The sequence below is a fragment of the Felis catus genome, chromosome C1 (genome assembly GCF_018350175.1).
Source record: "Felis catus isolate Fca126 chromosome C1, F.catus_Fca126_mat1.0, whole genome shotgun sequence".
Classification (NCBI taxonomy): Eukaryota; Metazoa; Chordata; class Mammalia; order Carnivora; family Felidae; genus Felis; species Felis catus.
In genome coordinates, this window is record NC_058375.1 from 39142919 (window position 1) to 39170882 (window position 27964).

A 27964-nucleotide genomic window follows, 5' to 3' on the forward strand; every position below is an offset into this window, starting at 1 on the left:
CTGTATTACAAAGCTATAATCATCAAGACAGTATGGCACTGGCACAAAAACAGACACTCAGATCAATGGAACAGAATAGAGAACCCAGAAATGGACCCACAAATGTATGACCAACTAATCTTTGACAAAGCAGAAAGGAATATCCAAAGGAAAAAAGATAGCTTCTGCAACAAATGGTGTTGGGAAAACTGGACAGCAACATGCAGAAGAATGAACCTGGACCACTTTCTTAAACCACACAAAAATAAATTCAAAGTGGATGAAAGACCTAAATGTGAGACAGGAGACCATCAAAATCCTAGAGGAGAACAGCCTCTTTGACATTGGCCATAACAACTACTTACTAGACATGTCTCTGGAGGCAAGGGAAACAAAAGCAAAAATGAAGTATTAGGACTTCATCAAGATAAAGGCTTATACATCTGGGTGGCAAACAGACACAAGAAAAGATACTCAACACCACTCATCATCAAGGAAATTCAAATCAAAAGCACAATGAGTTATCACTTCACACCATTCAGAATGGCTAGAATCAGGGAGCCTAGGGTGGCTCAGTCAGTTAAACAACTGACTCTTGATTTCAGCTCAGGTCATGGTCTCAGGGTCATAAGATTGACCCTGCATTGGGCTTCATGCTGGGTGTGAGCCTGCTTAAGACTCTCTCCCTCTCTTTTCCCCTCCCCTGCTTGCACACAATCTCTCCCCTGCCAAAAAAAAAAAAAAAAAAAAAAAAAAAAAAAAAAAAAAGGAAAAGAAAAAAAATACCAAAAGCTAAAATCAAAAACTCAAGAAACAACAAATATTGGCAGGGAAGTGGAGAAATAGTCCTCATGGACTGTTGGTTGGAAGGCAAACTGGTGCAGCCACTGTGGAAAACAGTTTGGAGGTTCCTAAAAAAGCTAAAAAATAAAACTACTCTATGATTCAGTAATCACACTACTGGGTATTTACTCAAAAAATACAAAAACACTGATTCAAAGAGATGCACACACCCCTATGTTTATGGCAGCATTATTTACAATACCAAATTCAGAAGCAGCACAAGTATCCACGGACACGTGAATAGATAAACAAAATGTGGTATATATACAATGGAATTTTATTAAGCCATAAAAAGGAATGAAATCTTGCCATTTGCAACAACATGGATAGAGATAGAGAGTATAATAATACTATGTGAAATAAGTTCAGAGAAAGACAAGTATCATATGATTTCACTCATATGTGGAATTTAAGAAACAAATGAGCAATGGAAAAAGAGAGATATATCAAGAAACTGAATCTTTATGATAGAGAATAATCTCATGGTTACAAGAGGGGAGGTAGATGTGGGGATGGGTGAAATAGGTGATGGAGATTTAAGAGTACATTTATCATGATGAAAAAATTGGATAGGATAGGATAGGATAGGATAGGATAGGATAGGATAGGATAGGATAGGATAGGATAGAATGAAATAAAATAAGAAACAGTATGGCTACAGGTCTCATAGATTTGGGACAGCTTCTTGACTCTTCCTCTGACTAGTTATGTGATCCTTTATGTGCCTTATTTTCTTCACCTGGAAGTGATAATCTCTGACTTTCACTGTCTCCTAGAGCTATTATGAGGATAGCATGATGAAAAATCATTTTCTAACAAATAAAGTGTTTTGCACACTGTTTCATGTTATAACCAAAGAGTTAGACAGACTGGGTTCAATAATAATTCTTGCAGAACAGTGGAGTCTTTAGACAAATACTTCTCTGTACTTTAGTTTCTTCCTGTGCAAAATGAGGGCTTTGGGCTAGGTGATCACCGAGACTACTTCCTTCTGAGATGTTGGCACCACATGTCACAAACACAAGGTTTCCTTACTCATGTCCTGGCCTGTGTGATTAGAGAGAAATCATGCAGCACATTAGCACAGTGAGTGCATTATTTGAGGTTAATTAACGGTAGCCACTATTTGTGCTATTCAAAAGCAGGAGGTAAGATCTGAATTCATGTTTGATCACAAAGCCAATGTTTTTTTTTTTTTTTCCTGCACCATGTTGTTACATTTCAGCCCCTTTACCTGGAGTAAAAGGAAAAGGAGGTAGTATGGCAGCAGAGAAGAAAGTGATGGGCCTGCCAGTCAGTCCCATGAGGACTCTGCACTTACTTGCTGTAAGAGGCTCTGCTCTGCACTTATTTGCTGTATGATCTTGAGTGAGTCACTTATCCTCCTCACGACAAACACGACAGAGCTAAGTTAAATTCTCCACTCCAAAGCTTAAGCTATTAACCAGTACTATACTATAACAGGAAAAAGGATTAAGATTAAAATGAGCAACTCTACATTCAAATATAAGCTCTGTCATTTTCTAACTCTCCTAAACTATCTAGGCAAGTTACTTCATCACCCTGAGCCTTGGTATCATATGCTTATCTGTAAAATTGGGAAAGTGACAGATACCCTTCCCAAGGTTCCAAGAGAATCAAAGCACCTAGTACAATGTCTGAAAGCTGTTTATGGCAGAAAGATATACACTAAACTTGAATTAAATTGAACTGGACTCCCTACAAGGAGACTGGAATCGTAATATTTTAGTCCAGTTTGAATATGAAGAGATCTTGGAAGTCACCACCTTTAGGTTCATTAACCAGCAAATTATCTGCCCCTCACTCATTTCCCCATTTGTCTCACCATCCCATGACTGGGATTGTATCATATATCCTTTTTTTTTTATTGTTAAAAATGTTTATTTATTTTTGAGAGAGAAAGAGAGAGAGACAGGGTGTGAGCAGAGGAAGGGCAGAGAGACATAGGGACGGAATCTGAAGTAGACTCCAAGCTTTGAGACGTCAGCATGACCCGACCAGAAGTCGGATGCTTAACTGACTGAGCCACCCAGGCACCCTGCATGAATCCTTTCTTTCTCTCTTCCTTTCTGTGCTCCCTTCCATTTGAGTTCTGAGGTTAAACAATTATAATAACTACAGTGCTTTCCCAGCATGCCCTCTAATTTGACTGGGAATGCTGACAGCGATAGGGATGGTCCACCCTCCCTCCCAGTGCAGGAATCCCCCCCACTGTCTCCCTGACAGATGGCCATCCTCCTTCTACTGAGGCAGCTCTCAAACTCAGCACACACTGAGAGCCCCCCTGTTGCTGCACTGGTCTTATTGGTAGGATGCACTTTATAAAACTAAAGGAAATGGTTAGAAATTGTTACCAAGCTCAAAATTTTCAACTTTTATTTGAAGGCAATGCGTCAGCAGTGAGGAAAGTGAAAGGTAGACAAGTCATTCCCAAGTGGGCTCCGGGCTCTGCTATGCATTTACTTGCTGTATGATTTGTGACAAGTCATATATCTTCTTGCAGTTTCTATTTCCCCATCTGAAACAGCGTGGATAATAATCTGTATTTTATATAGAGTGGTGAGGAATATCAGTATATCTGTTTTTTAAAATAAAATTTGATTCAGATAACTGAGAAGTGAAACAGACAAAAGCACATTTGCTCTGGTGGAAATAAGAGAGAATGGCCTGCATTTTCAGTGAATTTTCTCCTTGCCCTATGCAAGAACTCTTCAGGCAGCACAGAGTGAAAATCACCTAGATTGGACAACTTTGCTGTACTCTGTGTGAAGAAATGGTGGCACACAAAGGTTAAAGGACTTACTCCTGATTCATTCCATGAGCTTCTAGAAGACCCAGAGATGGAATACAGACTCAAGTGTATGTTACTCCTACCCACTGCCTTATTTCTAGTTCTACATTTCCTCAGGTAAAATGATTCATTCTGGAATATGTTTTTTAGAGTTTTTCCTTTTGTTACACATTCAAAAAGACCCTCCCCATGTTTTTCTCATACCCCTCATTCAATCTTTAGGAAGCTTCAGATCCTTCTGCACTTGTTGACATTCTTCAAAATATTCTTATACTTTGGGGGCTTTTTTTGTAAAAGGAGTGGGGTAAGTAATACAGGTTTTACTTTTTGTTTTGAGATAATTATAGATTCTCATGGATTTCCAAAAATAGTACAGAGAAGTCTTGTGTACCCTTCACCCAGTTTCCTTCAAAGGCTGCATCTTTCCTAACTATAGTTGTGAATAATGAATAACAATTTCAAAACCAGGAAATTTACATTGGTACAACATGTGTGTATAGTTCTACACCGTTTTATCACATATAATCACCACCACAATCAAGATACAGAACTATTTCATTACCACAAAGAGTTCTCAGATGCTACCGCTTTATGGTCACACCGACCCCACTCTCCCTTACCATTCTGTGACATTACACACACATAACTTATCACAGTCTATTGGTGATGACATATACCAAGCTGATTGAAGTGCAAAAACTACTTCCTTTTAAGTCCCTTTACCTTACTACGTATAATATTATGTTAAATATTTCCTCCACATACATTGTGCATCAGTGTTATAATTATTGCTTAAACATCAAACATAATTTAGAATACACAGAGCTAAAGGAGTTTATTGTATTACCTATATTTTTACTCTTTGTGTTGTCTTTTTCCTTTCTGACATTCCAAGAGTCCTTCTGCTATCATTTTTGTTTCAAGAACTTCCTTTTCCCATTCTTTTAGGGGAGGTCTTCTGTTGAATACTCTTAGTTTTTCCTTCACCCAAATGTCTAGATTTCTTGAAGAATGTTTTTTTGCTGGATATTGGATTCTGAGTTTACAGTTCTTTTCTTTCAATATTGAAGAATACTGTGCCACTTCCCTTTGGTCTCTATAATCTTGGATGTCATCTGTTGTGTTCAAAATTTCCCCTTATGAGGTAAGGTGTTACTTTCTCTCACTGCTTTCAAGATTCTTTCTTGCCTTAGTTTGATTATGATGTTTCTTGGCATGGATTTCCCTCATTTTTTTTTTTTTTTTGGTTTTGGGTTCATTCACTCTCTTGAATCTATAGTTTTATGTCTTTTGCCAAATTTGAGGAGATTTCAGCTATTTTAAACACTTTTTTCACCACTCCTCAAATTCTAGTGACATGAATGTCACGCTATTGGTCCCATAGGTCCCTGAGGTTCTGTTCATTTTTCTTTTTAGTCAATTTTTTGTCTATTGTTTAGATCTAGTAACTTCTATTGTTCTATCCTCAAGTTCACTTATCCTATCCTCTGTCCCTGCACTCTCCTATTGATCCTTCTTTGAGTGTGTGGCAGAAGTCCAGACTTATGTGGTCTGACATCATGTAGAAGAGGAAAGGATTCATTACTGACTAGGAGGAATGAAATACCCAGTTCCCTACTTTTTTCTGACACCACCTGGTGGAAGGTTGGAACAAAGACGGAAGTCTAGGTTCCTCACCCCTCCTTTGTTGGTGAGGGTGGAAATGGACAGTTTTTTACCATGGTGTTCAGCTAGAGTGGGCAATTATTGTCTCAAAGTTTTCTGTCCTACTAGGCTGACCACCCCCTCCCCCTTTTATGTCTTTTGTTCAGCAAGAACAGGGTTTGGGGAAGATTTGTTTTTCACCTATGACCATTGGCATATCCGGGTTAGGTTTCTGGCTTCTCAAGCAACCATTCTAGTATATGAAGCAAAAATGAAACCCAGGGAACTCACCAATATAGCATTTCTCAGGTCCTGAGAGACTTAGCCAGTCTTCCCTCTTCTCTCCACCTTTCAGGTCTTTTATGTTTGTTACGTAAATAAGGTATATGCTTTTAGCTATACTTAGTGGGAGAAATAGGGAAGAGTGCATCTACTCCATCCTTTCCCAGAATGTTTGCAATGTCTTTTCTTTTTAATGCATTTATATTTGTTTTTTTAGAAACTCAGTTTTGACACTATACTAATGCCAATATTCTTAAGACACAAGTTCAAATGAGAACAAAAAAGAACAAAATGGACATCTTACAGCTTCTAAACTAGTTTTTTTTTTATTCAATGACAATCCTTAATGCTGTCTAGATTGCAGTAAAACTGATAGAGACAGACCAAGAGTAGCATTTTAAATTGGTGGAACATATTTTGAGAGCATGCATAGCAGAAGCTTATAGTAATTAATCTTGTAATCTCTCCCTTAGGAGAATCTCTCTGATTCTAAAAAAATAATTTGACAAATCTACCTATTATAATATTATCTACTTTAGAAAAAAATATATTAAAAAACTAAATGCTCACCAACAGAGATATAATAGAGTAAATTGTGAAAAGGAACAGAATATAAATGGGTATATATTTTTGATATTAGATTGCTGCTACATGAAAATGTGCTCATGGAAACAAAAACTAAAAAAGAATATGTAAAATTAAAAACAATTGTTAGATTTAGCAGAGGGATAATGTATTAATTCATTTATTTAACAGATATTTATTGAGTATGTACAATATACCAAGCACAGTTCAAGGTGCTAAGGATACATAAGTAAACAAAAAAAATTACAAAAATCCTTATTCTCATGATGCTTACTTTCTAATAGATATAGAGACAGCTAACAAAATAAATAATACATTATAGCTTGATAGATGGTAATAAGTGCTATACAGAAAAATAAAGCAGGAGGATTAGGTATATGGGGGGCCAGGGGATACAATTTAATTTTAAATGTATGACTTACTTGTTTTGAAAAATATTAATCCATGAATTTACAATTTTTCAAACAAAATAGTATTTTTGTAACAATAGAGTAAAGCCCCATTATTTCAGAAAATATATCTTTAATTTCAAAATTTTAGTTTCTTTTTTCATAATATCAAGGATAAAGATTATCATTACATTAAGAATAGTACAGAGTGTGGGGCACCTGGGTGGCTCAGTTGGTTAAGCATCCGACCTTGGCTCAGGCCATGATCTCCTGGTTCGTGAGTTGAGCCCTGCATCGGGCTCTGTGCTGACAGCTCAGAGCCTGGAGCTTGCTTCGGATTCTGTGTCTCCCTCTCTCTCTGCCCCTCCCCTGCTCATGCTCTGTCTCTGTCTCTCCCTCAAAAATAAATAAACATTAACAAAATTTAAAAAACAAAGAATAATATAGAGCTATTGCTATTTGTACATAGCTATCACTATGCTTAATTCAAAAGAATATGTATTACAACTGCCCGTTTACTTGCTGTCTGAGGGCTTGTATCTCTTTCCTGAATTTTCATAGCCAAACATTTTAAAGAAGTTTATCTCACTCATTATCTCAGACAGCTGGCTTGAACTCCTGCCACGTCAGTAAAATGGCACTCAACAAAACCCCTAATAACCTCCACATTGCTACAAGCATTGGACATTTTAATACTTAAATTATCTTTGACCTTCAGTAGCAGTTGGCATTGTTAGTCACTTCCTCTTTTTTAGAAAAGCCCTCTCCTCTTTATTACATGACACCATACTATCTTGGTTTTCTTCCCACCCCTCTGGTCAGTTCCTCTTATCCTCTTTGGTGAGCTTCTCATCCTCTACCTGACTTTTAAATTGAAGGATTTCTCAGAGGCCTGTCCTAATCTTCCCTCTTTAGTCCATATGACCTCCCTCAGACATCACATCTGCCCCCACCATTCTGGTTATCATCTACAGGCTGATGACTCCTGAATTTGCATCTCAAGATTCCTCTCTTGAATCTCTCACCAATATATCCTACTGCCTACTTGACATATCTACTTGAATATCTCTCAGAAACTTCTAGCTGAATGTTTCCAAAGCCAAGCTAACCATCTCCTTTTTCCAACCAAATCTACCAAAGCTGTCTTTCCTCCTATAACCTTTGTCTTCCATAAACGGCACCACCACCGCTTCTGTTGCACATGCCAGAAAACCCAGGAGTCATCTAGAACTCCTGCCTCTCTTTAATCTCCACATCTAGTCAATCAAAAGGTTAAACTGATTCAGTCTTCTGTTAACCCTCAAATCCCTCCACTTGTTTTCATTGTTACCGTTATCAGTCTAATCCATCATCAGCTGTAGCCTAAGGTATTACAAAAAACCTCCAAACAACTGTCTTCCTAAGATATTTTCTATTAAGCAATAAGACTGAACTTTCCAAAATGCCATTCTGGTCATGTCGTGCTCCTGCTTAATTTCTTTAAGTGCCTTCAGAATCAAGCCCAGTTCTTCACCTTGGCTTACAAAGATCACCTCAGCCTCACTCCTACATACCACTCTAGTCATCTTCTCTTTAGAATTTAAGGTTCCAGGGGTGCCTGGGTGGCTCAGTCGTTAAGTGTCTGACTTCAATTTAGGTCATGATTTCACAATCTGTGGGTTCGAGCCCTGCGTCAGGCTCTGTGCTGATAGTTCAGAACATGGAGCCTGCTTCATATTCTGTGTCTCCCTCTCTCTCTGTCCCTCCCCTGCTCATGCTCTCTCTCAAGAATAAATAAACATTTTTTAAAAATTAAAAAAAGAATTTCATGTTCCAATCATGTTGGCCTTTGCTCATCAAAGAGGTAATGTTCTTTCTCATCACTTGGCCTTCCAACACATTCTATTTCTTCACACATATCTCTGCCTACTATGATCTTACTGCTTTTGTCTTAGTTCTCAGCATAACACACCTAAGGAAGGTCTCTTATCCCTGGAGCAGCTTAAGTCTTAAATGTTGAATAGTTTCCACAGCATGCTTAATTCCCCCTGTTATAACAGTTATCACACTTTACTGTAGTTATATGTTTCATGTCTAGCCCAACAGACTATGAGCTCTATCAGAACAGGAATTATATCTCTCCCCACTATTTTGTTCTGATGCCAAGCATAAGTCTTGGTCCATTGTAACTATTCAGTAAGGATTTATTGACAGGGAGAAGGAGGGAGGGAAAAAAGAACAGGAGGGAGGGAGAGAAGGCATAACGCTTACTCAATTAGTCTTGAGTGAGTCAGGAAAAAAGAAAAGAAATGGGCAGGGAATTAATTGAGTTAATAAGCTATTTGAGACTTTTTAAAGTTATCCATTTCACATATGTTTCTTATAAAAACCTCAAGAAAGCTATTTTGCATTTTATAGCAAGGAAACTGAAGCTTATAAAAGAGTTGTTATAGCTCATCATGTTATATCTTCAATCTGGAAATCCATTTCCTTAATTTTGTTCATGTCCCATTTCCTTGAGATCTAGGTGAAGTACCAAGTGCATGCAAGGCTTCTTCTTTACTCTCCATAGCCGTAATCATGTAGTTTTCTTCCTCTTCTCTAGTCCCACATCATATTTTACATAATTCCCTAATGTTTATTGGCACAATGCTCCTTATACTGTACTTATTTCTGTTTGTGTTCCATTTAAATTTTTAGAAAATAAAATCTTAAAGAAATAATCCAGATCACATTATTCATATTATCAGATTCATATGATCACCCCAGAACCTAGTAGAAAGTTAGATGTTCAATAAAATTGTGTTAAATGGAAGCCACCTCTAAGGTTTAGTCTAATCTTCTCAATCTACTATAACAGACAAGTCAACCAGAAAAGTTATTCCAGATCTACCAAAGGTCACACAGCAGTATGTAACTCTCTGCTTATTTGCGTCTCCTTTTCCCACCTTCTCCATGCAGAGAATATGGGAGGAACAGTAAACTTGGAGTCCTGGGGTCTCTGGCTAATGCCACCACTTACTGCTTGTGTAAATATCCTAGGCTTAGTTTCTGCTTAGGTAAGAATACAGATTTTGGCTGTCTTTTAATGCCAGTCCCTGCAGTGGCTATCAAAAAGCAATCTCAGCCTTGGACAATATTAAAACATATTAATGCATTGTGGTTGCAGAAACTTGAGCTAACAACTAACACTTCTTAAAAAGTCTAATATGGAAACAAAATTAGAGTGAACTAAAATAGGCAGAAAAACTGCAAAAAAAACCTTCTCCATTTTGTTGCTAGGTATTCTCACTTTATCTCCTCAAGGCCGAATAGCCTTGAGTGGCCATATATTTGCACAATGGCTTTTTAGTTGCTTCTTTTGCTCATCTTCTTTCTACAACTAATTGATTTCCAGACCTGTACTAAGGCCTGAAGGCATCTTTACTTGACATCAGTTATGACTCCTATAACAGAAATGAAGAAGAATGTTATATTTCACCTAGAAAAGTACCTTTTCCTAATCTGGTATATATTTCATCCAGGAAAATTAGAATTTTCAATACTTTTTATGAAGTAAGAGTTTTTTTCAAAGCCTGGTTGAAATATTAAAGGAAGTGAAGCCCGCAGGTAAGAAATGTATCAGAAACGTGTCCTTTTGTTTGGTTGCCTTGGTTTTGGGAAAACTGGAATTAGGAAAACACTAGAGGAGCTATTCTAATACTGGGATCTATAATGTATTTGTCAGTCTTAAGCCAGGCTGTTGTCTAGAATCCTAAATTGTGATGCACTCCACAGGGCCAATAAAATCTAATATTAAGAGAGCCAGTCATGTACACTTTTTGTGTTGGCCGAAAAACATTTAGAATAATGACTATTGCAAGACAGGTTCTGGTACAGGTAACTGACACAAGAAACAGAATAAAATCCTAGGCAGAAAGCACCAAAGGGCAGAATGAATCCTTGGAGCAAACCAGTAGCAAAGAGAGAAACAATTATGGCAGGTAAAGATCAGTTAATAAAATTCTAAAAAGAAAGTTCTCTTTGAGAACAGATCTCTTCTGTCATATTCATACTGTATCCCCAACATCTAAGATAGTACATGGCACATTAAGATAATAAAATCTACTAAGTAAACAAATATCTCAGTCTGGATTGAAGAAAGGGAGCTATGAAAGAAGTGAGTAGCTTTGCATCCAAAGTCTGGGGATAGCAAAGTAAAAAAGACAAGAAATGAGGCTTATCAACAACCTGATTTGCTCTGGTACTTAGTGCCTCACCGGACTGATGAACTACAATAAACTCAATTCTGAACATTTAAACTCTTTCAGACTATTAGAGAAGCCCAATGACTGGATAATGGCTGCTTCTGAGAGCCTGCCAATATTGGATAAGAGCACTAACTTAATCCTCAGGTATTATAATATAAATGCAAGGGCTCATTAATATTTCAAAATCTTGTCAAGAGCCCTGACAGAGAGGCCCCAAATGATAATCCATATGAAACAAAACAAAACAAAACAAAATGATTAAGGCTTAAGGATTTTAAAAGCATGAAAAAAGAGAAGACTCCAGCATTGAACAGTTGGGGAAAAAGGATAGTGATTACCGTTGCTGGGTAAGATCCTAACACAGAGCCTAATAAAAGAAGTACAAAGTTATTTTGAGGGTTCTCATGAGCAGATCAACAGTGATGTCCTTTTGTTAGCAAGGTTTGAAGTACACATCTACACATATACCTATTAGCAGAGAGAGATGCTATATTATTATCCACTGGGCTGAATTCAGAAACTCAAAACAAAGGCTTATCCCTTGCCCAGATCCCATTGTCAAAGGAGATCCAGGAACAGGAGTATAGTTGACTCAATGCAGCAAAGCAAAAAACAGGCCCAGGAAGATATTTTTATCTTTTAATAAACAGTTTTCATTATCATTGAATGCCTACACTTTCATAAACCTGAGCTTCATAGCCCAGCATTTATAGAAAATTGCCAAGTATCGTTTGTAGATAAAAGCACAATTCAATATTTATGAATTGCTAGTTTTCTATAAATATAGACATTTGGAGATGATCTCCTCACTAGTCATTAAAATTTGAACAGGGATCAAAGCTAGAATAATATTAACAATTCCTCACATTTGTATAGTGTTTTACATAATACTATTAATAATAGATGACATTTATTGAGCACTTAGCAAGTGCCAGGCACTTTACATGTAAATTCTCATAACAAATTCAGTTTAGTTCAACAAGCATTCAATTAATACCTACTGTGTGATAGATGAATAACACTGGTTTCTGTCTTTAAAAACTCTCATCTTGTTGCATTCAATCAATGTTTGTTGAAAGAATAAATGAATGGATGAATGAAAAATTAATTGGTTTGAATGGTAGTGTGAGGTAATAAAAAATGACATAGGCTCCTCCTTTAACTATCTATGGTCTTGAGAAAGTACTTAACCTCTTGTAGCCTCTATTTTTTCATCTGTAATATGTGAATATTTAAGCTCTCCCTTGTAAAACTGTTATGACAATAGTGACAGCAAATGCTCTCAGTGAGAGCAGTTATCATCATCATCATCACTGCCATAATTATTACTATTACTAAGCAAGCTTATCAAACTCTCTTCACCTTTCTATAGCATGGGACAAATATAACTTTAACATCCACAAAGCACATAGCATCTATACAAAAACACCACAAACACCAAGCAAAGCAAGGGAAATCTACTAAATTGTAGTTCCCAGTGCTCTGCTGGTACAACATCTGTGTTCAGGCTAGGAAACAAAACAAAACAACATAGCATCAACTTCAATTATGTTTCCAAAGATACTATGATAAAAGACCAACAAGACAGGAAGTTCACCAAGTAACAGACTGTACCTTCCTTCATAATAGAATGCTGGTCACTCCATATATGGAACTATGTTCCCTATTCCAACATTCTCAAAGAATCGTACCTAGAGCCCAGACAATGGCCATCAAGAAACTCATCTTACTCCTGTCAATGCCAGTGAGACTAAGCACTGGCCATCCAGCATGTAAACTTTGAGATCTGGACAAATTCTCCAACCATAAGTGGGTCCCATTCTGTGGGTCACTTACCATTTGGGTCTGCTAGTAGATTTCACCATAGGGGCCATTCCATCTCTATAAAGACTCTTGGTTTTACTGAAGTTAACAATGTTGAAGATGACTCTCTGAAAGAAAGGGAAAAGTTTATCAGAAGACTATGCTATCCAAGTTCCTTTTCCTGCTAATTAGGAATGGAAACAATAAGCAGGGTTAAAGGAAGCCATATGGACTATTTTCCAACAGTATAGTGAGAATAAATGGTGCCCACAGAAATACAATGTGTTTGTGCCGGTTTAGTGTAATAGTCAAGAGCACAGACTCTGTAACCTGGAAGCCTGAGTTTTAATCCCACTCTACCACTCTCAAACTGTGTGACTTTGCCAAGCTACTAAACCTTTCTATACCTCGGTTTCCTCATTGGAAAATGGAGATAATAATAGTACCTAGGATTTAAGTTAATATATGCACAGTGTTTGGAACCATTCTTTGTACATAATTAATGCTACATGTTTTAGCTATTATTATTAACTGTGCCTCTCTCCAGCATGACCTAGAATTTACATGGAAATGAACAACAGTATTGTTAGAGTAACAGTAGTACATTTGAAGTTCAACCAAACTAAAGATAATAATTGAGTGCAAAACTGAAGTTAAAAAATTCTGCAACTGCTCAGCACCCCTTTTACTAGACCTGGAGAATATATGTCCTCTTTTGCGCCACCTTTTATTATCCTCTGCTGGGGCAAATTGTACTGAGCTCAACCCTAATCTCAGCAACAACTCATAGAAGCATAGGTACTTCCCCTCTCTGGTCCTCAACTTTAAAATGGGGGAGTGGAGTGTTCTAGATGAGTAAAGTCTTTCCAGAAGGATAGTCTAGTTAAAAGAGATTAGCTTTTGTTTTAGTAGTCAACTTCACTATAGGTGAAGAAGAGAGATGAGGAAAGATAAGGGAATTGGGGTTAAAAGACACTTTGTGGCTCCTGAAATAGTCCAAAAAAAAAAAAAAAGAGGATGGGGACCAGAGCAAGGGCAACCAGAATAGTTGGGAAAAAAAGGAAAATTTTCAAAAGGTTACAATATGCTGGGTTTTCTATCCATAGGCAATTAAAGAGAGGGGAGCATCAAAATTTACATATTATCTCACTTAGCAAACATTTATTGTGTGAGGTATTATATAATATTAAGTCCAGGAATTTTGTTCATTTTTATAAATTTTTAAATATTGTTCTATAACTATACAAAATATTAACATATCCATTTTACATATGTGGAAGCTGAGCTTAGAGAGGCTAATTAACTTGTCCAAAGTCATGCAATTAACAGAAGACTTGATATTTGAATCCAGGGAATAAAAAGATAAGTAAAATGTCCATTATCTCTACCCTTGAATTACTCACTAAGGTTCCAAAATTCTATAATTCTAACCAAGTCTATTTTCTAAAGTAAGGGCAGGAATAAATATAATGGTAATTTTTTAAGGCTTTAACATTTTTTCTTCTTAAAAGAGAAAATCAAAGCTATTTTCTCAGGTCTCATATTTGGGACTACCATGAAATGCTTTCTTCTATGAAATAAACTCTTAGGAATAACATGTTTTCCTTTCTCCTCAGAGACCTACCTACTGACCCCATCACCAGGCATTTCAGTTGCAGACCTCTCTTCTGTCATTAAATTAAGTCATCAAGAATGTCTAAGGCTGTTCAATTATTAATAACATGGACCTGCCTGTTGTCAGTTCAATTACTTCTCCCAGCGTCTTGGCCACTGTCTGATTTAAGAAAATCAATATCAAGGGGACAAATTGCCTTTGAATCTCACAGGGCTTATTCCCCCCTTTCTCTTCTGAGATTTTCCAAGTGTCAGATCCATTTCCGGTGAACCTGGAAGGTACACTGCACTTTCAGGATCTAGATTAATACTAAGTGCAATGAAAATCCAATACATAAATAATGTTCATATGTGAAGCTGGAATAAAGAAATGAGAAAGCAAAATATCTGTTGATCATTAATATCCTACTAAGTTCTAGTAAAATTTCCTAGGTGTTTTAAATATGCTATATTATTTAAATATTCCATCCATAAACAAAAGCTGTCTATTTTAGCCCAGTTTTAGATGTGAAGAAATTGAAGCTAATAAAGGACAATAAAGACTATACTTCCTCTATGACATCCCATGCAAAAAGAACACCATTCTCCTCTCAAGCTTTTTTTAAATGTTTTCTAGTCTATTTAGCAAGGCAACATGTGGCTATGAGAATCAAAGGTATTTGGAAGTAGGCAGTGCAGGAAATCTTGGCTTTCCATATTTTACACTTCAGTATCTACTATTTACCCCAATGCATCACAAGAAATGGCATCCATAAGGTAATGGTAACGACAATTATAATAATAGCTAACAATTCCTGAGTACCTTCTATGTACCAAATTATGAGTTCAGCACTCATTCACACTATTTCAATATGTTTCATATTAGAATCGCCTCATTGTATGTTAGAATCATTTGGATAGCTTTTAAAAACTACTGACTCTTGGGTCTCAACACCAATCACAATCTCTGATATCTGATGTATTATTTCATTTGTTTTGAGGATAATGAACTTTTTGAGACAGGGACTATTTATTTTCCTTTATTTATGGGTGAGGCAAGTAATACTGAGTGTAAGTAAATTAAAATCACATAAATAATAAGTAGTAGAGCCAGAATTTGAAGCAAGTCCATTGACTCAAAAGTAATAAGATCATGAACATTCCAGACAGATGCATCTGAACTGAAACCCAGCTCTCCACTAGTTCTGTGAGTTTGGGCAAAATAATTTTATATTGATTATTTATATCTGAAATTGGGATGATAATAGCACCCTAACAAAGTTTTATAAGAATCTGTGAGATTATATATAAATCACCCAGCACATTATATCTAGCTCATAAAAGGTACTCAATATTTATTAAGCCTTCCTCCTTATATTCAATAAAATAGGATCTTTTAGTTCATTAACAACTTCTTCCTTCTTTTCCTCATTTCTTTTTCTTTCTTCTTTAATTTTTTTTAAACATTTATTTATTTTTGAGAGACAGAGAGAGACAGAGCATGAGCAGGGAAGGGGCAGAGAGAGAGGGAGACACAGAATCCTAAGCAGGCTCCAGGCTCTGAGCTGTCAGCACAGAGCCTGATGCGGGGCTGGAACTCACAAACTGCGAGCAGAAACTCACATGACCTGAGCTAAAGTCTGACACTTAACTGACTGAGCCACCCAGGTGCCCCTCTTTTTCTTTCTTCTTTAGATTTAAATTTTTAATCCAGGATTCTTGTTTTAGCAATATGGTGTTTGAGATAAGAGCTTTGTAAATAGTGACCTGCAGCACACTGTTAGACTCGGACTGGATTATAGCTCTCAAGCAGCCATATGTTTGAGGCCTAGAGCTCTGTCCATTCTGACCAAGGGGTTCATGGTGTTATAGAAGAGTACAAGCTTTATTCTAGGTGTAAGCCATCGAGAGGTCCAATGTAGATGGGTGTGTAGTAAAGAGACTGCGTGCTGTCTAGGCAGTGGATCTGATTCTCTGACTTTGCAAATATCTGATAATTTTGTCCAATCATGAGTAAATTTCCCATTTAAGGTTGTCCAAGGTAGCGCCAGGGACTATTCTAAATAGGCACGTGCATTCTGAAAATTAGTGGGTCATCACAATTTTAAAATAATTCATTATCTAACAACATTTATTAAAAGTTTGCTTAGATTTGAAAGTCATTTGATTTTCACATGAAATTTCAACATCGCAATTATAAGTGGAAGGAAAGGGAGAGTTGTTCAATGACTTAAATATAATTTCACATAGTTTAAATATTTGAACAGTTTTAAATTTTTTATTACTTTATTGTGTGAACACTTTCTCATTGATGGTGACTATTAAGATTTTGAAGACATTGTCACTGAAAAGTCTCGATTACAAATTGCATATATCCATTTCAGAAATAAAAACCTCATATAAAAATGATGTTCACAGACACAAACTGATAAGTTTCAATTAAAAATTTGAAGATTTAAAAAATAAATTTAGCATTTGATTTCCACTTTAGATTTAAAATGGAGGCATTTCATTCCAAACATCCTGGCTCATGCAGATTTAAATTCTCATTTGCTGTCCTTGCATGGATGTTAAATATAAGTTCCTAGATACCAAGACCAATAAAACCTGCTTTCTGCATGTTCTCAAATATTCCTGTGGTTTCTAGAAATTTGCAGAAGGTTATCTATGGCAGTATTCTCCAAAATTTTTCATGCCTAGGCACAAATAGAAAATAATATTAAGGCAGATGGAAAAAATGATATTGTGCAGAATGTTAGGGTACCTGGGGAACATTTGGTTGGAACATTTGGTTGGAAAACCATATGAAGTTTGGTGAAAAAAATAAACACACTGTGTTGAGAACATTCTTTACATAAAGAACCTCTAATGAAAAAAAAAAAGAAAAAGAAAAAGAAAGAAACAAACAAATCCAGAGTCCAGAAAAATACACAGGTGCAGAAAGGCTATTGGTCTCGGTATCTAGGAACTTACATTTTAACATCCATGCGAGGATAGCAAATGAGAACTTAAATCTGCAGGAGCCAGGATGTTTGGAATGAGATGTCTCCATAACACTACTACTCTCAAAATGATTTAGTATTCATAGAACTATGGTCTAGAAAGAAATCATTCACAGTGAGAGATGACAAAGAAGTATGCCTATCTATTTCTAGGTTTGGGGTAGAAAAAAATAATTAAAAAGAAAATAGGCCAGAACATATTTGGGTTCAGGTTTGAATTTATACTATAGCTTCAACTTAAGAACGCAGGTCAAGAACTTAAAATAAATTTAGTTACACGCAAATAGTCCTACAGAACCTAGTGAAAACAATGAAAAGTTGTTTTGAATGCACACATTTCAACCCAGGAACATAGGATTTCCATAAATAAAGTCCTGTGGAGGTTAACATTTCACAGAAATTTATAAAACACATAAGGAAACAATCCACACTAAAAGTAAGAATCAGCTAGAAAAATAGATAAATGAATTTGGCGACAAAGAATTTCAAGTTATAAAACTATCTGGTCAACTATAAAGAAAGTATTTTTGTAATGACTAAAAAATTAAAATAATGTTTCAAACACATGAAAACAGAACAAAATAAATAAAAAAATTTAAAGACCAGAAATATTTTCTAAAAAATTAAACAGAGCTTCTAGAAATATATTTTTTACACTAACTGAACTTAAATTCAGTAGATAGGTTAGAATGCAGAATAGATGACATTTCCAAAACTCAATCAACACTGTATATTCAGATGATAAAAAGTATGACAAAGGGATACAGAGGAAAAAATAAAAATCTGCATTAGATATGAATTTAAAAAGAACCTAAAGGAAACTAGCATTTTCTCAAAAGAAAATGCTACTCAGATTTCAAGAATAACAACTCAGTCCAAAGTAGGATTAAAAAAATCTAGATATAGACACATCCCAGTGAAACTGCAGAATACCAACAATAAAGGGCATTTTTTCAGAGCAAACCAGAGAAAACATAAATTACCCACAAAGACACAGAAATTAGACTTAAACAGACTTAACATCAGCAACATGAGAGACCTGAAAATAACATATGATCACCCAAGAATGAAGGTAAAATAAATTTTCAGACAAAGCCTAAGAAGTATAGGAATTTCAGACCCTCAGTGAAGGTGCTACTTACTGAAGGACGAATTTCAAAGAAAGAAACTGAACACCAAATGTAAGAGTGGCAAGAAACAAAAGTGAGCAGAGAAACAGGTAAATCTAAATAAGAATTGACTACATAAAAATATTATTATGAAATAATAATTTTGAGGGGTGCTAATAAGTTTGCATAAAAACACTGGTTAACAATAACAGATGTGTTTGGGGCTGGGTTGAAGTGGAGGGAGGCAAAATCAGAGTTAAACTATGATAATGACTTTGTATGATTCCAAAGGAGGACAGGGATGCTAATTAACTTAAGACATTATAACAAATAAGCATGGGGCAGTTCAAGAGCAATCACTATAATTACAGAAACAGGAGTTATAAATTCCAAATGAGTAACAGGAAAAAGAGAATAAAGAAAACATGGCAAATATAATAGAAAGTTTGACAGGATAGAGGATAAAAAGCAAGGAAAAAACGTTGTATATGGGAAGATCAAATAAGATAGTAAAAATAATTCCAAATATCAGTAATCAAAATATTGGAAATTGAATGATTAACATGTTTAAAAAATTTCCCAAACTGATTAGGAAAAAAAAAATCCACATTTACCATCTTTCCCAGGGAATGACTAAAATGTAAAGATATTTATTTACACAGTAATTTAAAGGTAATTTAAATGTAAAAGGATATGCTCTTAAGGCTGAATAATATTCCATTGCATGTATATACCACATTTTCTTTATCTGGTTATCTATTGGACATTGTGTTGCTTCCACCTCTTCAATATTGTGAATGATACTATGAATGTGGGTGTTTATTTTTAAAGTTAGTTGTATTTAACAAGTCACAAAGTTCTTGAAAATCTGACAATTAGCCATTGAGACCTGGCACTGGCTGACTTCAGCATATTACTATCTGGAACCAATGAATGGGGGAGCACACAAACCTTCCCTGCAGGATTTTAAAACTGAGAAACTATGGGATGATTCAAAGCAAGACTCAGAACTAAGATGGCGCCATAGTGGGAGGCCCCTAGGCTTGCCTTGTCCTGGGAACACAGCTAGAGAAATGTTAGATCATTCTGAATACTTAGGAAATTGACCTAAGGACTGATAGAACAAACTGCACTACTAGAGGGAAAGAAGAGTCCACTTCAAGGAAAGTAGAAAGTGTGGAGAAATGGTTTGGGGGAGAAATGGATTACAGATGCTGCAGGGGGAAGGGAGCCCTCATTGTGGAGAAAGGTGAGATGGACTGGAGCAAACAGTGGTAAGCAAAAGGAGAACACTTCCCCAAAGCCATTGGCTGGGAAGATGAGAGAGGCTGAATTTCATGAGTTTTTGCAACCAGTGGGGATCAAAGACTGGCATTTCAGAGGTCCCCAGGTTTGGTTACGATAGAGACCTGAGGATACTGCACTACTCCTGGAGCAGAGGAAAGCAAACAACCCAGGGACAGACTGCTTGATCTGAGGATTGTCTAAGTGGCATGGGGAGAGACTGTTCATTCTCTTTGGAGCACATCTGTGAGAGATGAAATTGCCTCTGGGGACAAAAGAATCAGCGAGCACCATTTCCTTTTCCTGACCCACAGTGTAAACCAACTTCAGTGAACAGCACAGTGCCAACCCTGGCTGCCTAAACTGCCTACACCAAGTCTTGTCCCGCTGCACTCCACTGGTACTGCATTTCTAGGGAAAATGTGCCTAAACAGTGGGCCTATTGACCAACAGAGTGAGGCCCTCCCCCCACAGGCACCATGTCTGCTAACCTGGAGTTCTAAAGAGCTTCAATTCTAGTGGAAATAACATCAGGTCTCTTTTAGCAAGCCGACCAGAGCACACCTAGTTAAAACTCACCACACTCTAGTCAAGGTCCAAACATTCCCCAGTATAGACAAGGAGAAATTCTGTAGAGAACTGACCTGAAGGATAAACAGCCACAACACAGCAGCAGAGTGCACATCAGGGAGACCCTTACCACAGACATAAAAGAGCTAAAAAAAAATCAGGCCAAACTGAAAAATGCAATATTTGAGATTTGAAATCAACTGCTGGAATGACCACAGGAAGGGAAGAAGCAGAGGAACAAATAAGTGATACAGAAAATAGAATAATGGAAAACAATGAAGGTGAACAAAAGAGGGAAAGAAAAATCTTGGATCATGAAAGTAGACTTAGGGAACTCAGTGACTCCATCAAGCATGATAATATTTGTATCATAGGAGAACCAGAAGAAGAAGAGACAGAAAAGGGGGCAGAAGGTTTATTCAAAATAATTGCACCAGAAATATTCTCTTACCTGGGGAAGGAAACAGACATCCAAACCCAGGAGGCACAGAGAACTCCCATCAAAATCAATAAAGGCATGCCAACACCAACACATTGTAGTTAAATTTGTAAAACATAAATATAAAGAAAAAAATCCTTAAAGCAGCAAGACAAAGGAAGTCCCTAACTTAGATGGGAAAACCAGTAAGGTTAGCATCAGATTTCTACATAGAAATTTGGCAAGTCAGGAGGGAGTGGCATGATACATTCAATGTGCTGAAAGGGAAAAATCTGCAGCCAAGAATACTCTATCTAGCAAGGTTATCATTCAGGATACAAAGAGAGATAAAGAGTTTCTCAGACAAAAAATAAAAAATAAAAACAGACAAACAAAAAATCTAAGGGAGTTCATGACCACTAAACCAGCCTTGCAAGAAATATTAAAGGGGATTCTTTGAGTGGAAAAGAAAAACCAAAAATAACAAAGGTTACAAAGGAAGAGAGAAAATTTCCAGAAACAATGACAAAACAAGTAATAAAACAGCACTAAATACATGTCTATCAATAACCACTCTAAAAGTAAATGAAGTAAATGCTCCAATCAAAAGACATAGGGTGCTCTTTAAACTCCAAGTCCTACTAAAGAATGAATGGGTTAAACAAGAAATTAAAGATGAAATAAAGAAGTACATGGAAGCCAATGAAAATGAAAACACAACAGTCCAAAACCTCTGCAATGCAGCAAAGGCAGTCATAAGAGGGAAGTATATAGCAATCTAGGCCTTCCTAAAGAAGGAAGACATGTCTCAAATACATAACCTAACCTTACACCTAAAGGAGCCAGAAAAACAACAACAACAACAACAACAACAACAACAACACAAAACAAAACAAAACAGCAAATAAAGCCCCAAACCAGCAGAATAAGGGAACTAATAAAGATGAGAGCAGAAATCAATCATATATCTATATCGGTATCAATGTTGATATCGATATAGATATACAGTAGAACAGATCAATGAAACCAGGAGTGGTTCTTTGAAAGAATTAACAAAATTGATACCCCCTAGCCAGATTGTTAAAAAGAAAACAGAAAGGACCCAAATAAATAAAATCACGAATGAAAGAGGAGATATCATAACCAACACCACAGAAATACAATTATTAGAGAATATTATGAGCAATTATATGCCAACAAATTGGGCAATCTGGAAGAAGTGGACAAATTCCTAGAAACATAAACTACCAAAACTGAACCAGAAAGAAATAGAAAATTTGATCAGACCCATAACCAGTAAAGAAAGTAAATCAGTAATCAAAAATCTCCTAACAAAGAAGAGTCCAAGGCTGGATGGCTTTCCAGGGGAATTCTACCAAACATTTAAAAAATAGCTAATACCGATTATTTTGAAGCTGTTCCAAAAAATAGAAATGGAAGGAAATCTTCTAAACTCATTCTATGATGCCAGCATTACCTTGATTCTTAAACCAAAGACCTAACTAAAAAGGAGGACTATAGACCAATTTCCCTAATAAACATGGATGCAAAAATTCTCAACAAGATACTGCAAACCGAATCCAACAAAACATTAAAAGAATTATTCATCACGATCAAGTGGGATTTATTCCTGGGATGCAGGGCTGGTTCAATATCCACAAATCAATCAATGTGATACATCACATTAATAAAAGAAAGGATAAGAACCACATGATCCTGCCAATAGATGCAGAAAAAGCACAATTGACAAAATACAACATCCTTTCCTGATAAAAACCCTTGAGAAAGTAGGGATAGATGGAACATACCTCAAGATCAGAAAGGCCATATACAAAAGACCCACAGCTAATATCATCCTCAATGGGGAAAAACTGATAGCTTTCCCCCTACGGTCAGAAACATGACAAGGATGTCCACTCTCACCTCTCACCACTATTGTTTAACATAGTGTTGGAAGTCCTAGCCTCATCAATCAGACAACAAAAAGGGAAAAAAAGGCACCCAAATCAACAAGGAAGAAGTCAAACTTCACTCTTCACAGATGACATGATACTTTATGTGGAAAACCCAAAAGACTCCAACCAAAAAACTGCTAGAACTGGTACACAAATTCAATAAAGTCGCATGATATAAAATCAAAGTACAGAAATCAGTTTCATTTGTGCATGCAGCACAAATAATGATGATGCAGCAGAAAGAGAAAACAAGGAATCGATCCCATTTATAACTACACTGAAAACCATACAATACCTAAGAACAAACCTAACCAAAGAGGTAAAAGATCTAACCAAAGAGATAAAACACCGATGAAAGAAATTGAAGAAGACACAAGGAAATGAAAAAAAAAGTTCCATGTTCATGGATTAGAGGAACAAATATTATTAAAATGTCTGTACCACCCAAAGCCATCTTCACATTTAATGTAATCCCTATCAAAATAATACCAGCATTTTTCACAGAGCTACATGAAAAAAATTCTAAAATTATATGGGACCACAAATGACCCTGAATAGCTAACACAATCTTGAAAAAGAAAAGCAAAGCTGGAGGCATCACAATTCTGGGCTTCAAGTTATAATACCAAAGCTGTAGTCGTCAAGACAATGTGGTACCAGCACAAAAAGAGACACATATCAATGGAAGAGAATAGAAAACTCAGAAATAGGTCCACAAGTATATGGTTAACTCTACTTTGACAAAGCAGGAAAGAATACCCAAGGGAGAAAAGATTGCCTCTTCAACAAATGGTGTTGGGAAAACTGGATGATGACATGAAGAAGAATGAAACTGGACCACATTCTTATACCATACACAAAAATAAATTTAACATGGATTGAAGACCTAATGTGAGAAAGGAAACCATCAAAATCCTAGAGGAGAACACAGGCAACAACCTCTTTGACATTGGCCATTGCAATTTCTTATTAGATAAGTTCCAGAGGCAAGGGAAATAAAAGCAAAAATAAACTTTTGGGACTTCACCAAGATGAAGAGCTTCTGCACAGTGAAGGAAACAACAAAACTTAAAGGCAACCAACAGAATGGAAGAAGATATTTGAAAATGACATATCTGATAAATCCCTATTTGGGTTAGTATCCAAAATCTATAAAGAACCTATCAAACTCAACACCCAAAAAACAATAATCCAATTAAGAAATGAGCAGAAGTCAAGACTTTTCCAAAGAAGACATCCAGATGGCTAATAGACACTTATGAAAAGATGCTCAACATCAATCATCAGTAAAATACAAATCAAAACCATGATGAGATACCACCTCACACCTGTCAGGATGACTAAAATTAACAACACAAGAAACAACAGGTGTTGGCAAAGATGTGGAGAAAGAAAAACCTCTTGCACTATTGGTGGGAATGTAAATTAGCGCAGCTACTCTGGAGAAGAGTATGGACGTTCCTCAAAAAGTTAAAAATAGTACTATCCTATGACCCAGCAATTGCACTACCCGAATTTATCCAAAAGATACAAAAATACAGAGTTGAAGGGTACATCTACCCTGATGTTTATAGCAGCATAATCAGAAATAGCCAAGCTATGGAAAGAGCCCAAATGACCATTGAATGATGAATGGATAAAGATGTGGTATATATATACAATGGAGTAATACTCAGCCATCAAAAAGAATGGAATCTTACCATTGGCAGTGATGTGGATGGAGCTACAGTGAAGTAGCTAAGTGAAATAAGTCAGTCAGAGAAAGACAAATACCATATGATTTCACTCATATATGGAATTTAAGAAACAAAACAAATGGACATATGGGAAGGGGAAAAAAAAGAGAGAGGGAAACAAACCATAAGAGATTCTTAAAGAACAAACTTAGAGCTGATGAGGTAGTTGGGTGAGGGGTGGGCTAGATGGATAATGGGTATTAGTAGGGCACTTGTTATCATGAACACTGGGTGTTGTATGTAAGTGATGAATTACTGAATTCTACTCCTGAAACCAATACTACTCTGTGTGTTAACTAAGTAGAATTTATTTATTTATTTATTTATTTATTTATTTATTTATTTATTTTAATATGAAATTTTGTTGTCAAATTGGTTTCCATACAACACCCAGTGCTCATCCCAACAGGTGCCCTCCTCAATACCCATCACCCACCCTCCCCTCCCTCCCACCCCCAATCAACCCTCAGATTGTTCTCAGTTAGAATTTAAATAAAAATTTGAAAGGAAAAAAAAAGAAAAAATCAATTCTTTCTCTCTCTCTCTCTCTCCACACACACACACACACACACACACACACACACACACACGCAATAAACAATGAGAAAATAAAATGTAAATGTGATAACAATTATAGTATCTAAAATATCAAATACTAAAATAAATGTAACAGAAAGCATAAGACCTCTACACAGAAAACTATAAAGCATTATTGGGACAAATTAGAGAAGATTAAATAAGTAGAGGAAAGATCACAATAAAAAATTAAAGATTCATTATTAGAGGCAATGTAATTCACTAAAATCCCAGCAGAGTTGTGTGTGTGCATGCGCGTGTGCACATGTGTGTGTGTGTGTCTTGGTGTCTGTGTATGTTTATGTGTGTAAAAAAATTGATAAGCTGATAATAAAACTTATATGCAGAGGGAAAGAAAAGGGCAAAAAAAAAGCAAAGAAAGTCTTATCAGATGACAAGATTTACTATAAAGTTATGGTAATTAAAAAAATGTGACTTCTATTTTTATAGATCTATAGAAAAAGACCAGTGAAACATAACAGAGAGCCTAGAAACTGACTGTATGTATGTGTATATGTGTATATATATATATATATATATATATATATATATATATATATATATATCAGAGATGATATCACTGATCAGAATGAAAAGTTGAACTAATAATGAATGGTGCTGGATCAATGGGTCACTCATAATGGAAAACACATCACGTTAGTTCCCTGCCTCATACCAAACACAAAAATAAATTTCAAATGGATTAAGGAATAAAATGTGCAAGGTAAAACACAGAAGATTATTTTATGGACTAAGAATATATATAAAGACTTTTTAAGCAAAGCACTAGGCACATAAGCCATCAAGGAAAACACAGATATATCTGACTGCTTTACAAAAAGGTTGTATCAAAATATACCATAAACATATGGAACCAGAAAAGACCCCAACAGCCAAAGCTATCTTGAAAAAGAAAACCAAAGCATGAGGCATCACAATCCTGGACTTCAAGCTGTATAACAAAGCTGTAATCATCAAGAAAGTATGGTACTGGCACAAAAACAGACACTCAGATCAATGGAACAGAATAGAGAACCCTGAAAAAGACCCACAAACGTATGGCCAACTAATCTTCAACAAAGCAGGAAAGAATATCCAATGGAATAAAGACAGTCTCTTTAGCAAGTAGTGCTGGACAGTGGCATGCAGAAGAATGAACCTGGATCACTTTCTTACCCCATACACAAAAATACACTCAAAAATGGATGAAAGACCTAAATGTAAGACAGGAAGCCATCAAAATCCTAGAGGAGAAAGCAGGCAAAAACCTCTTTGATCTTAACCGCAGCAACTTCTTATTCAACATGTCTCCAGAGGCAAGGGAAACAAAAGCAAAAATGAACTATTGGGACCTCATAAAAATAAAAAGCTTCTGTACAGCAAAGGAAACAATCAGCAAAACTAAAAGGCATCCGATGGAATGGGAGAAGATATTTGCAAACAACATATCAGATAAGGGTTAGTACCCCAAATCTATAAAGAACTTAATGAAACTCAACACCCAAAAAACGAATAATCCAGTGAAGAAATGGGTAAAAGACAGAAATAGACACTTCTCCAAAGAATACATTCAGATGGCCAACTGACACATGAAAAAATGCTCAACATCACTCATCATCAGGGAAATACAAATCAAAACCACAATGAGATACCACCTCACACCTGTCAGAATGGCTAACATTTACAACTCAGGCAATAACAGATGTTGGTGAGGATGTGGAGAAAGAGGATCTCTTTTGCACTGCTGGTGGGAATGCAAATTGGTGCAGCTACTTTGGAAAACAGTATGGAGTTTCCTCAAAAAATTAAAAATAGAACTACCCTAAGACCCAGCAATTGCACTACTAGGTATTTATCCAAGGGATACCGATGTGCTGTTTCGAAGGGACACATGCACCCCAATGTTTATAGCAGCACTATCACCAATAGCCAAAGTATGGAAAGAGCCCAAATGTCCATTGATGGATAAATGGATAAAGAAGATGTGGTATATATATATACAATGGAGTATTACTCGGCAATCAAAAAGAATGAAATCTTGCCATTTGCATGGAACTAGAGTGTATTATGCTAGTGAAATTAGTGTATAACTAGTGCTAGTGTAATACTGTAGAACTATTATGTTAGTTCTATGTGCATGGAACTAGAGGGTATTATGCTAACTGAAATTAGTCAGTCAGAGAAAGACAAATATCATATGTCTTCACTCATATGAGGATTTTAGGACACAAAACAGATGAACACAAGGGAAAGGAAGCAAAAATAAAATAAAAACAGGGAGGGGGAAAAACATAAGAAACTCTTAAATATGGAGAATAAACAGAGGGTTACTGGAGGGGTTGTGGGAGGGCAGATGGGCTAAATGGGTAAGGGCCACTAAGGAATCTACTCCTGAAATCATTGTTGCACTTTAGCTAACTAGCTTGGATGTAAATTTAAAAAATAATAATAATAAAATTAAAATTAAAAAATATATATACCATAAACAAATGAAAAAAACAAACCAATTATAATGGAAAATGATTAATATACCAACCTGTAAAGAATTTCTATAAATCAAAATATGAAAGAACAACAATCCAATAGAAAATGGGCCCAGGATATAATCAGACAAGATACAGAAGAAGACATGAGAGGTCTATAAATATATGAAAAAATTATAAACCCAGTGGTAATCAAGGAAATAAAATGAACAAAATAATTAAATACATTTTTTAATCATCAGATTAGCAAATTTAGTAAATCTAAAAATACCAAGTATTGGTAATTATGTATGAAATAGTGATTTTTGAGCATTGCTGGGTGAGCATGTAAAATAAAATAGCCTCTTTAGAGAAGAACTTGATAAAAAGTAAAGAAAGATGCTTATTACATATGATTCAGTAATTCTACTTCTGAGTATTCCCCTAAAACAAATTTTGCACATTGCATAAAGAGATACAAAGATGTTCGTCGTTGTGCTGTTCATTTATAATAGCAAAACAAGCTTGTTTATAATAGGAAAACAAGCAAAACCCCTTAAGTCAGAATTAGAATGGATAAATAGTGGTTCATTAATATAATAGATTATTGTTCAGCTTTTAAAATGAATGAACTAGGGGTGCCTGGGTGGCTCAGCTGGTTAAGAATCCAACTCTTGGTTTCGGCTCAGGCGA

General features: G+C 36.0%; 1 protein-coding gene across 9 annotated transcripts in view; it reads right to left on the minus strand.

Annotated features, from left to right (window-relative positions):
* The window catches only part of LOC101099137 (AGBL carboxypeptidase 4), a 1457496-nt gene that overhangs the window by 714126 nt on the left and 715406 nt on the right, over positions 1-27964 (minus strand). For all 9 annotated transcript variants that reach the window (XM_023258671.2, XM_023258674.2, XM_023258670.2 and 6 more), the window contains one exon: positions 12600-12694. In XM_023258671.2, the coding sequence (XP_023114439.1) occupies positions 12600-12694 (95 nt within the window). The remainder of the gene's footprint in view (positions 1-12599; positions 12695-27964) is intronic.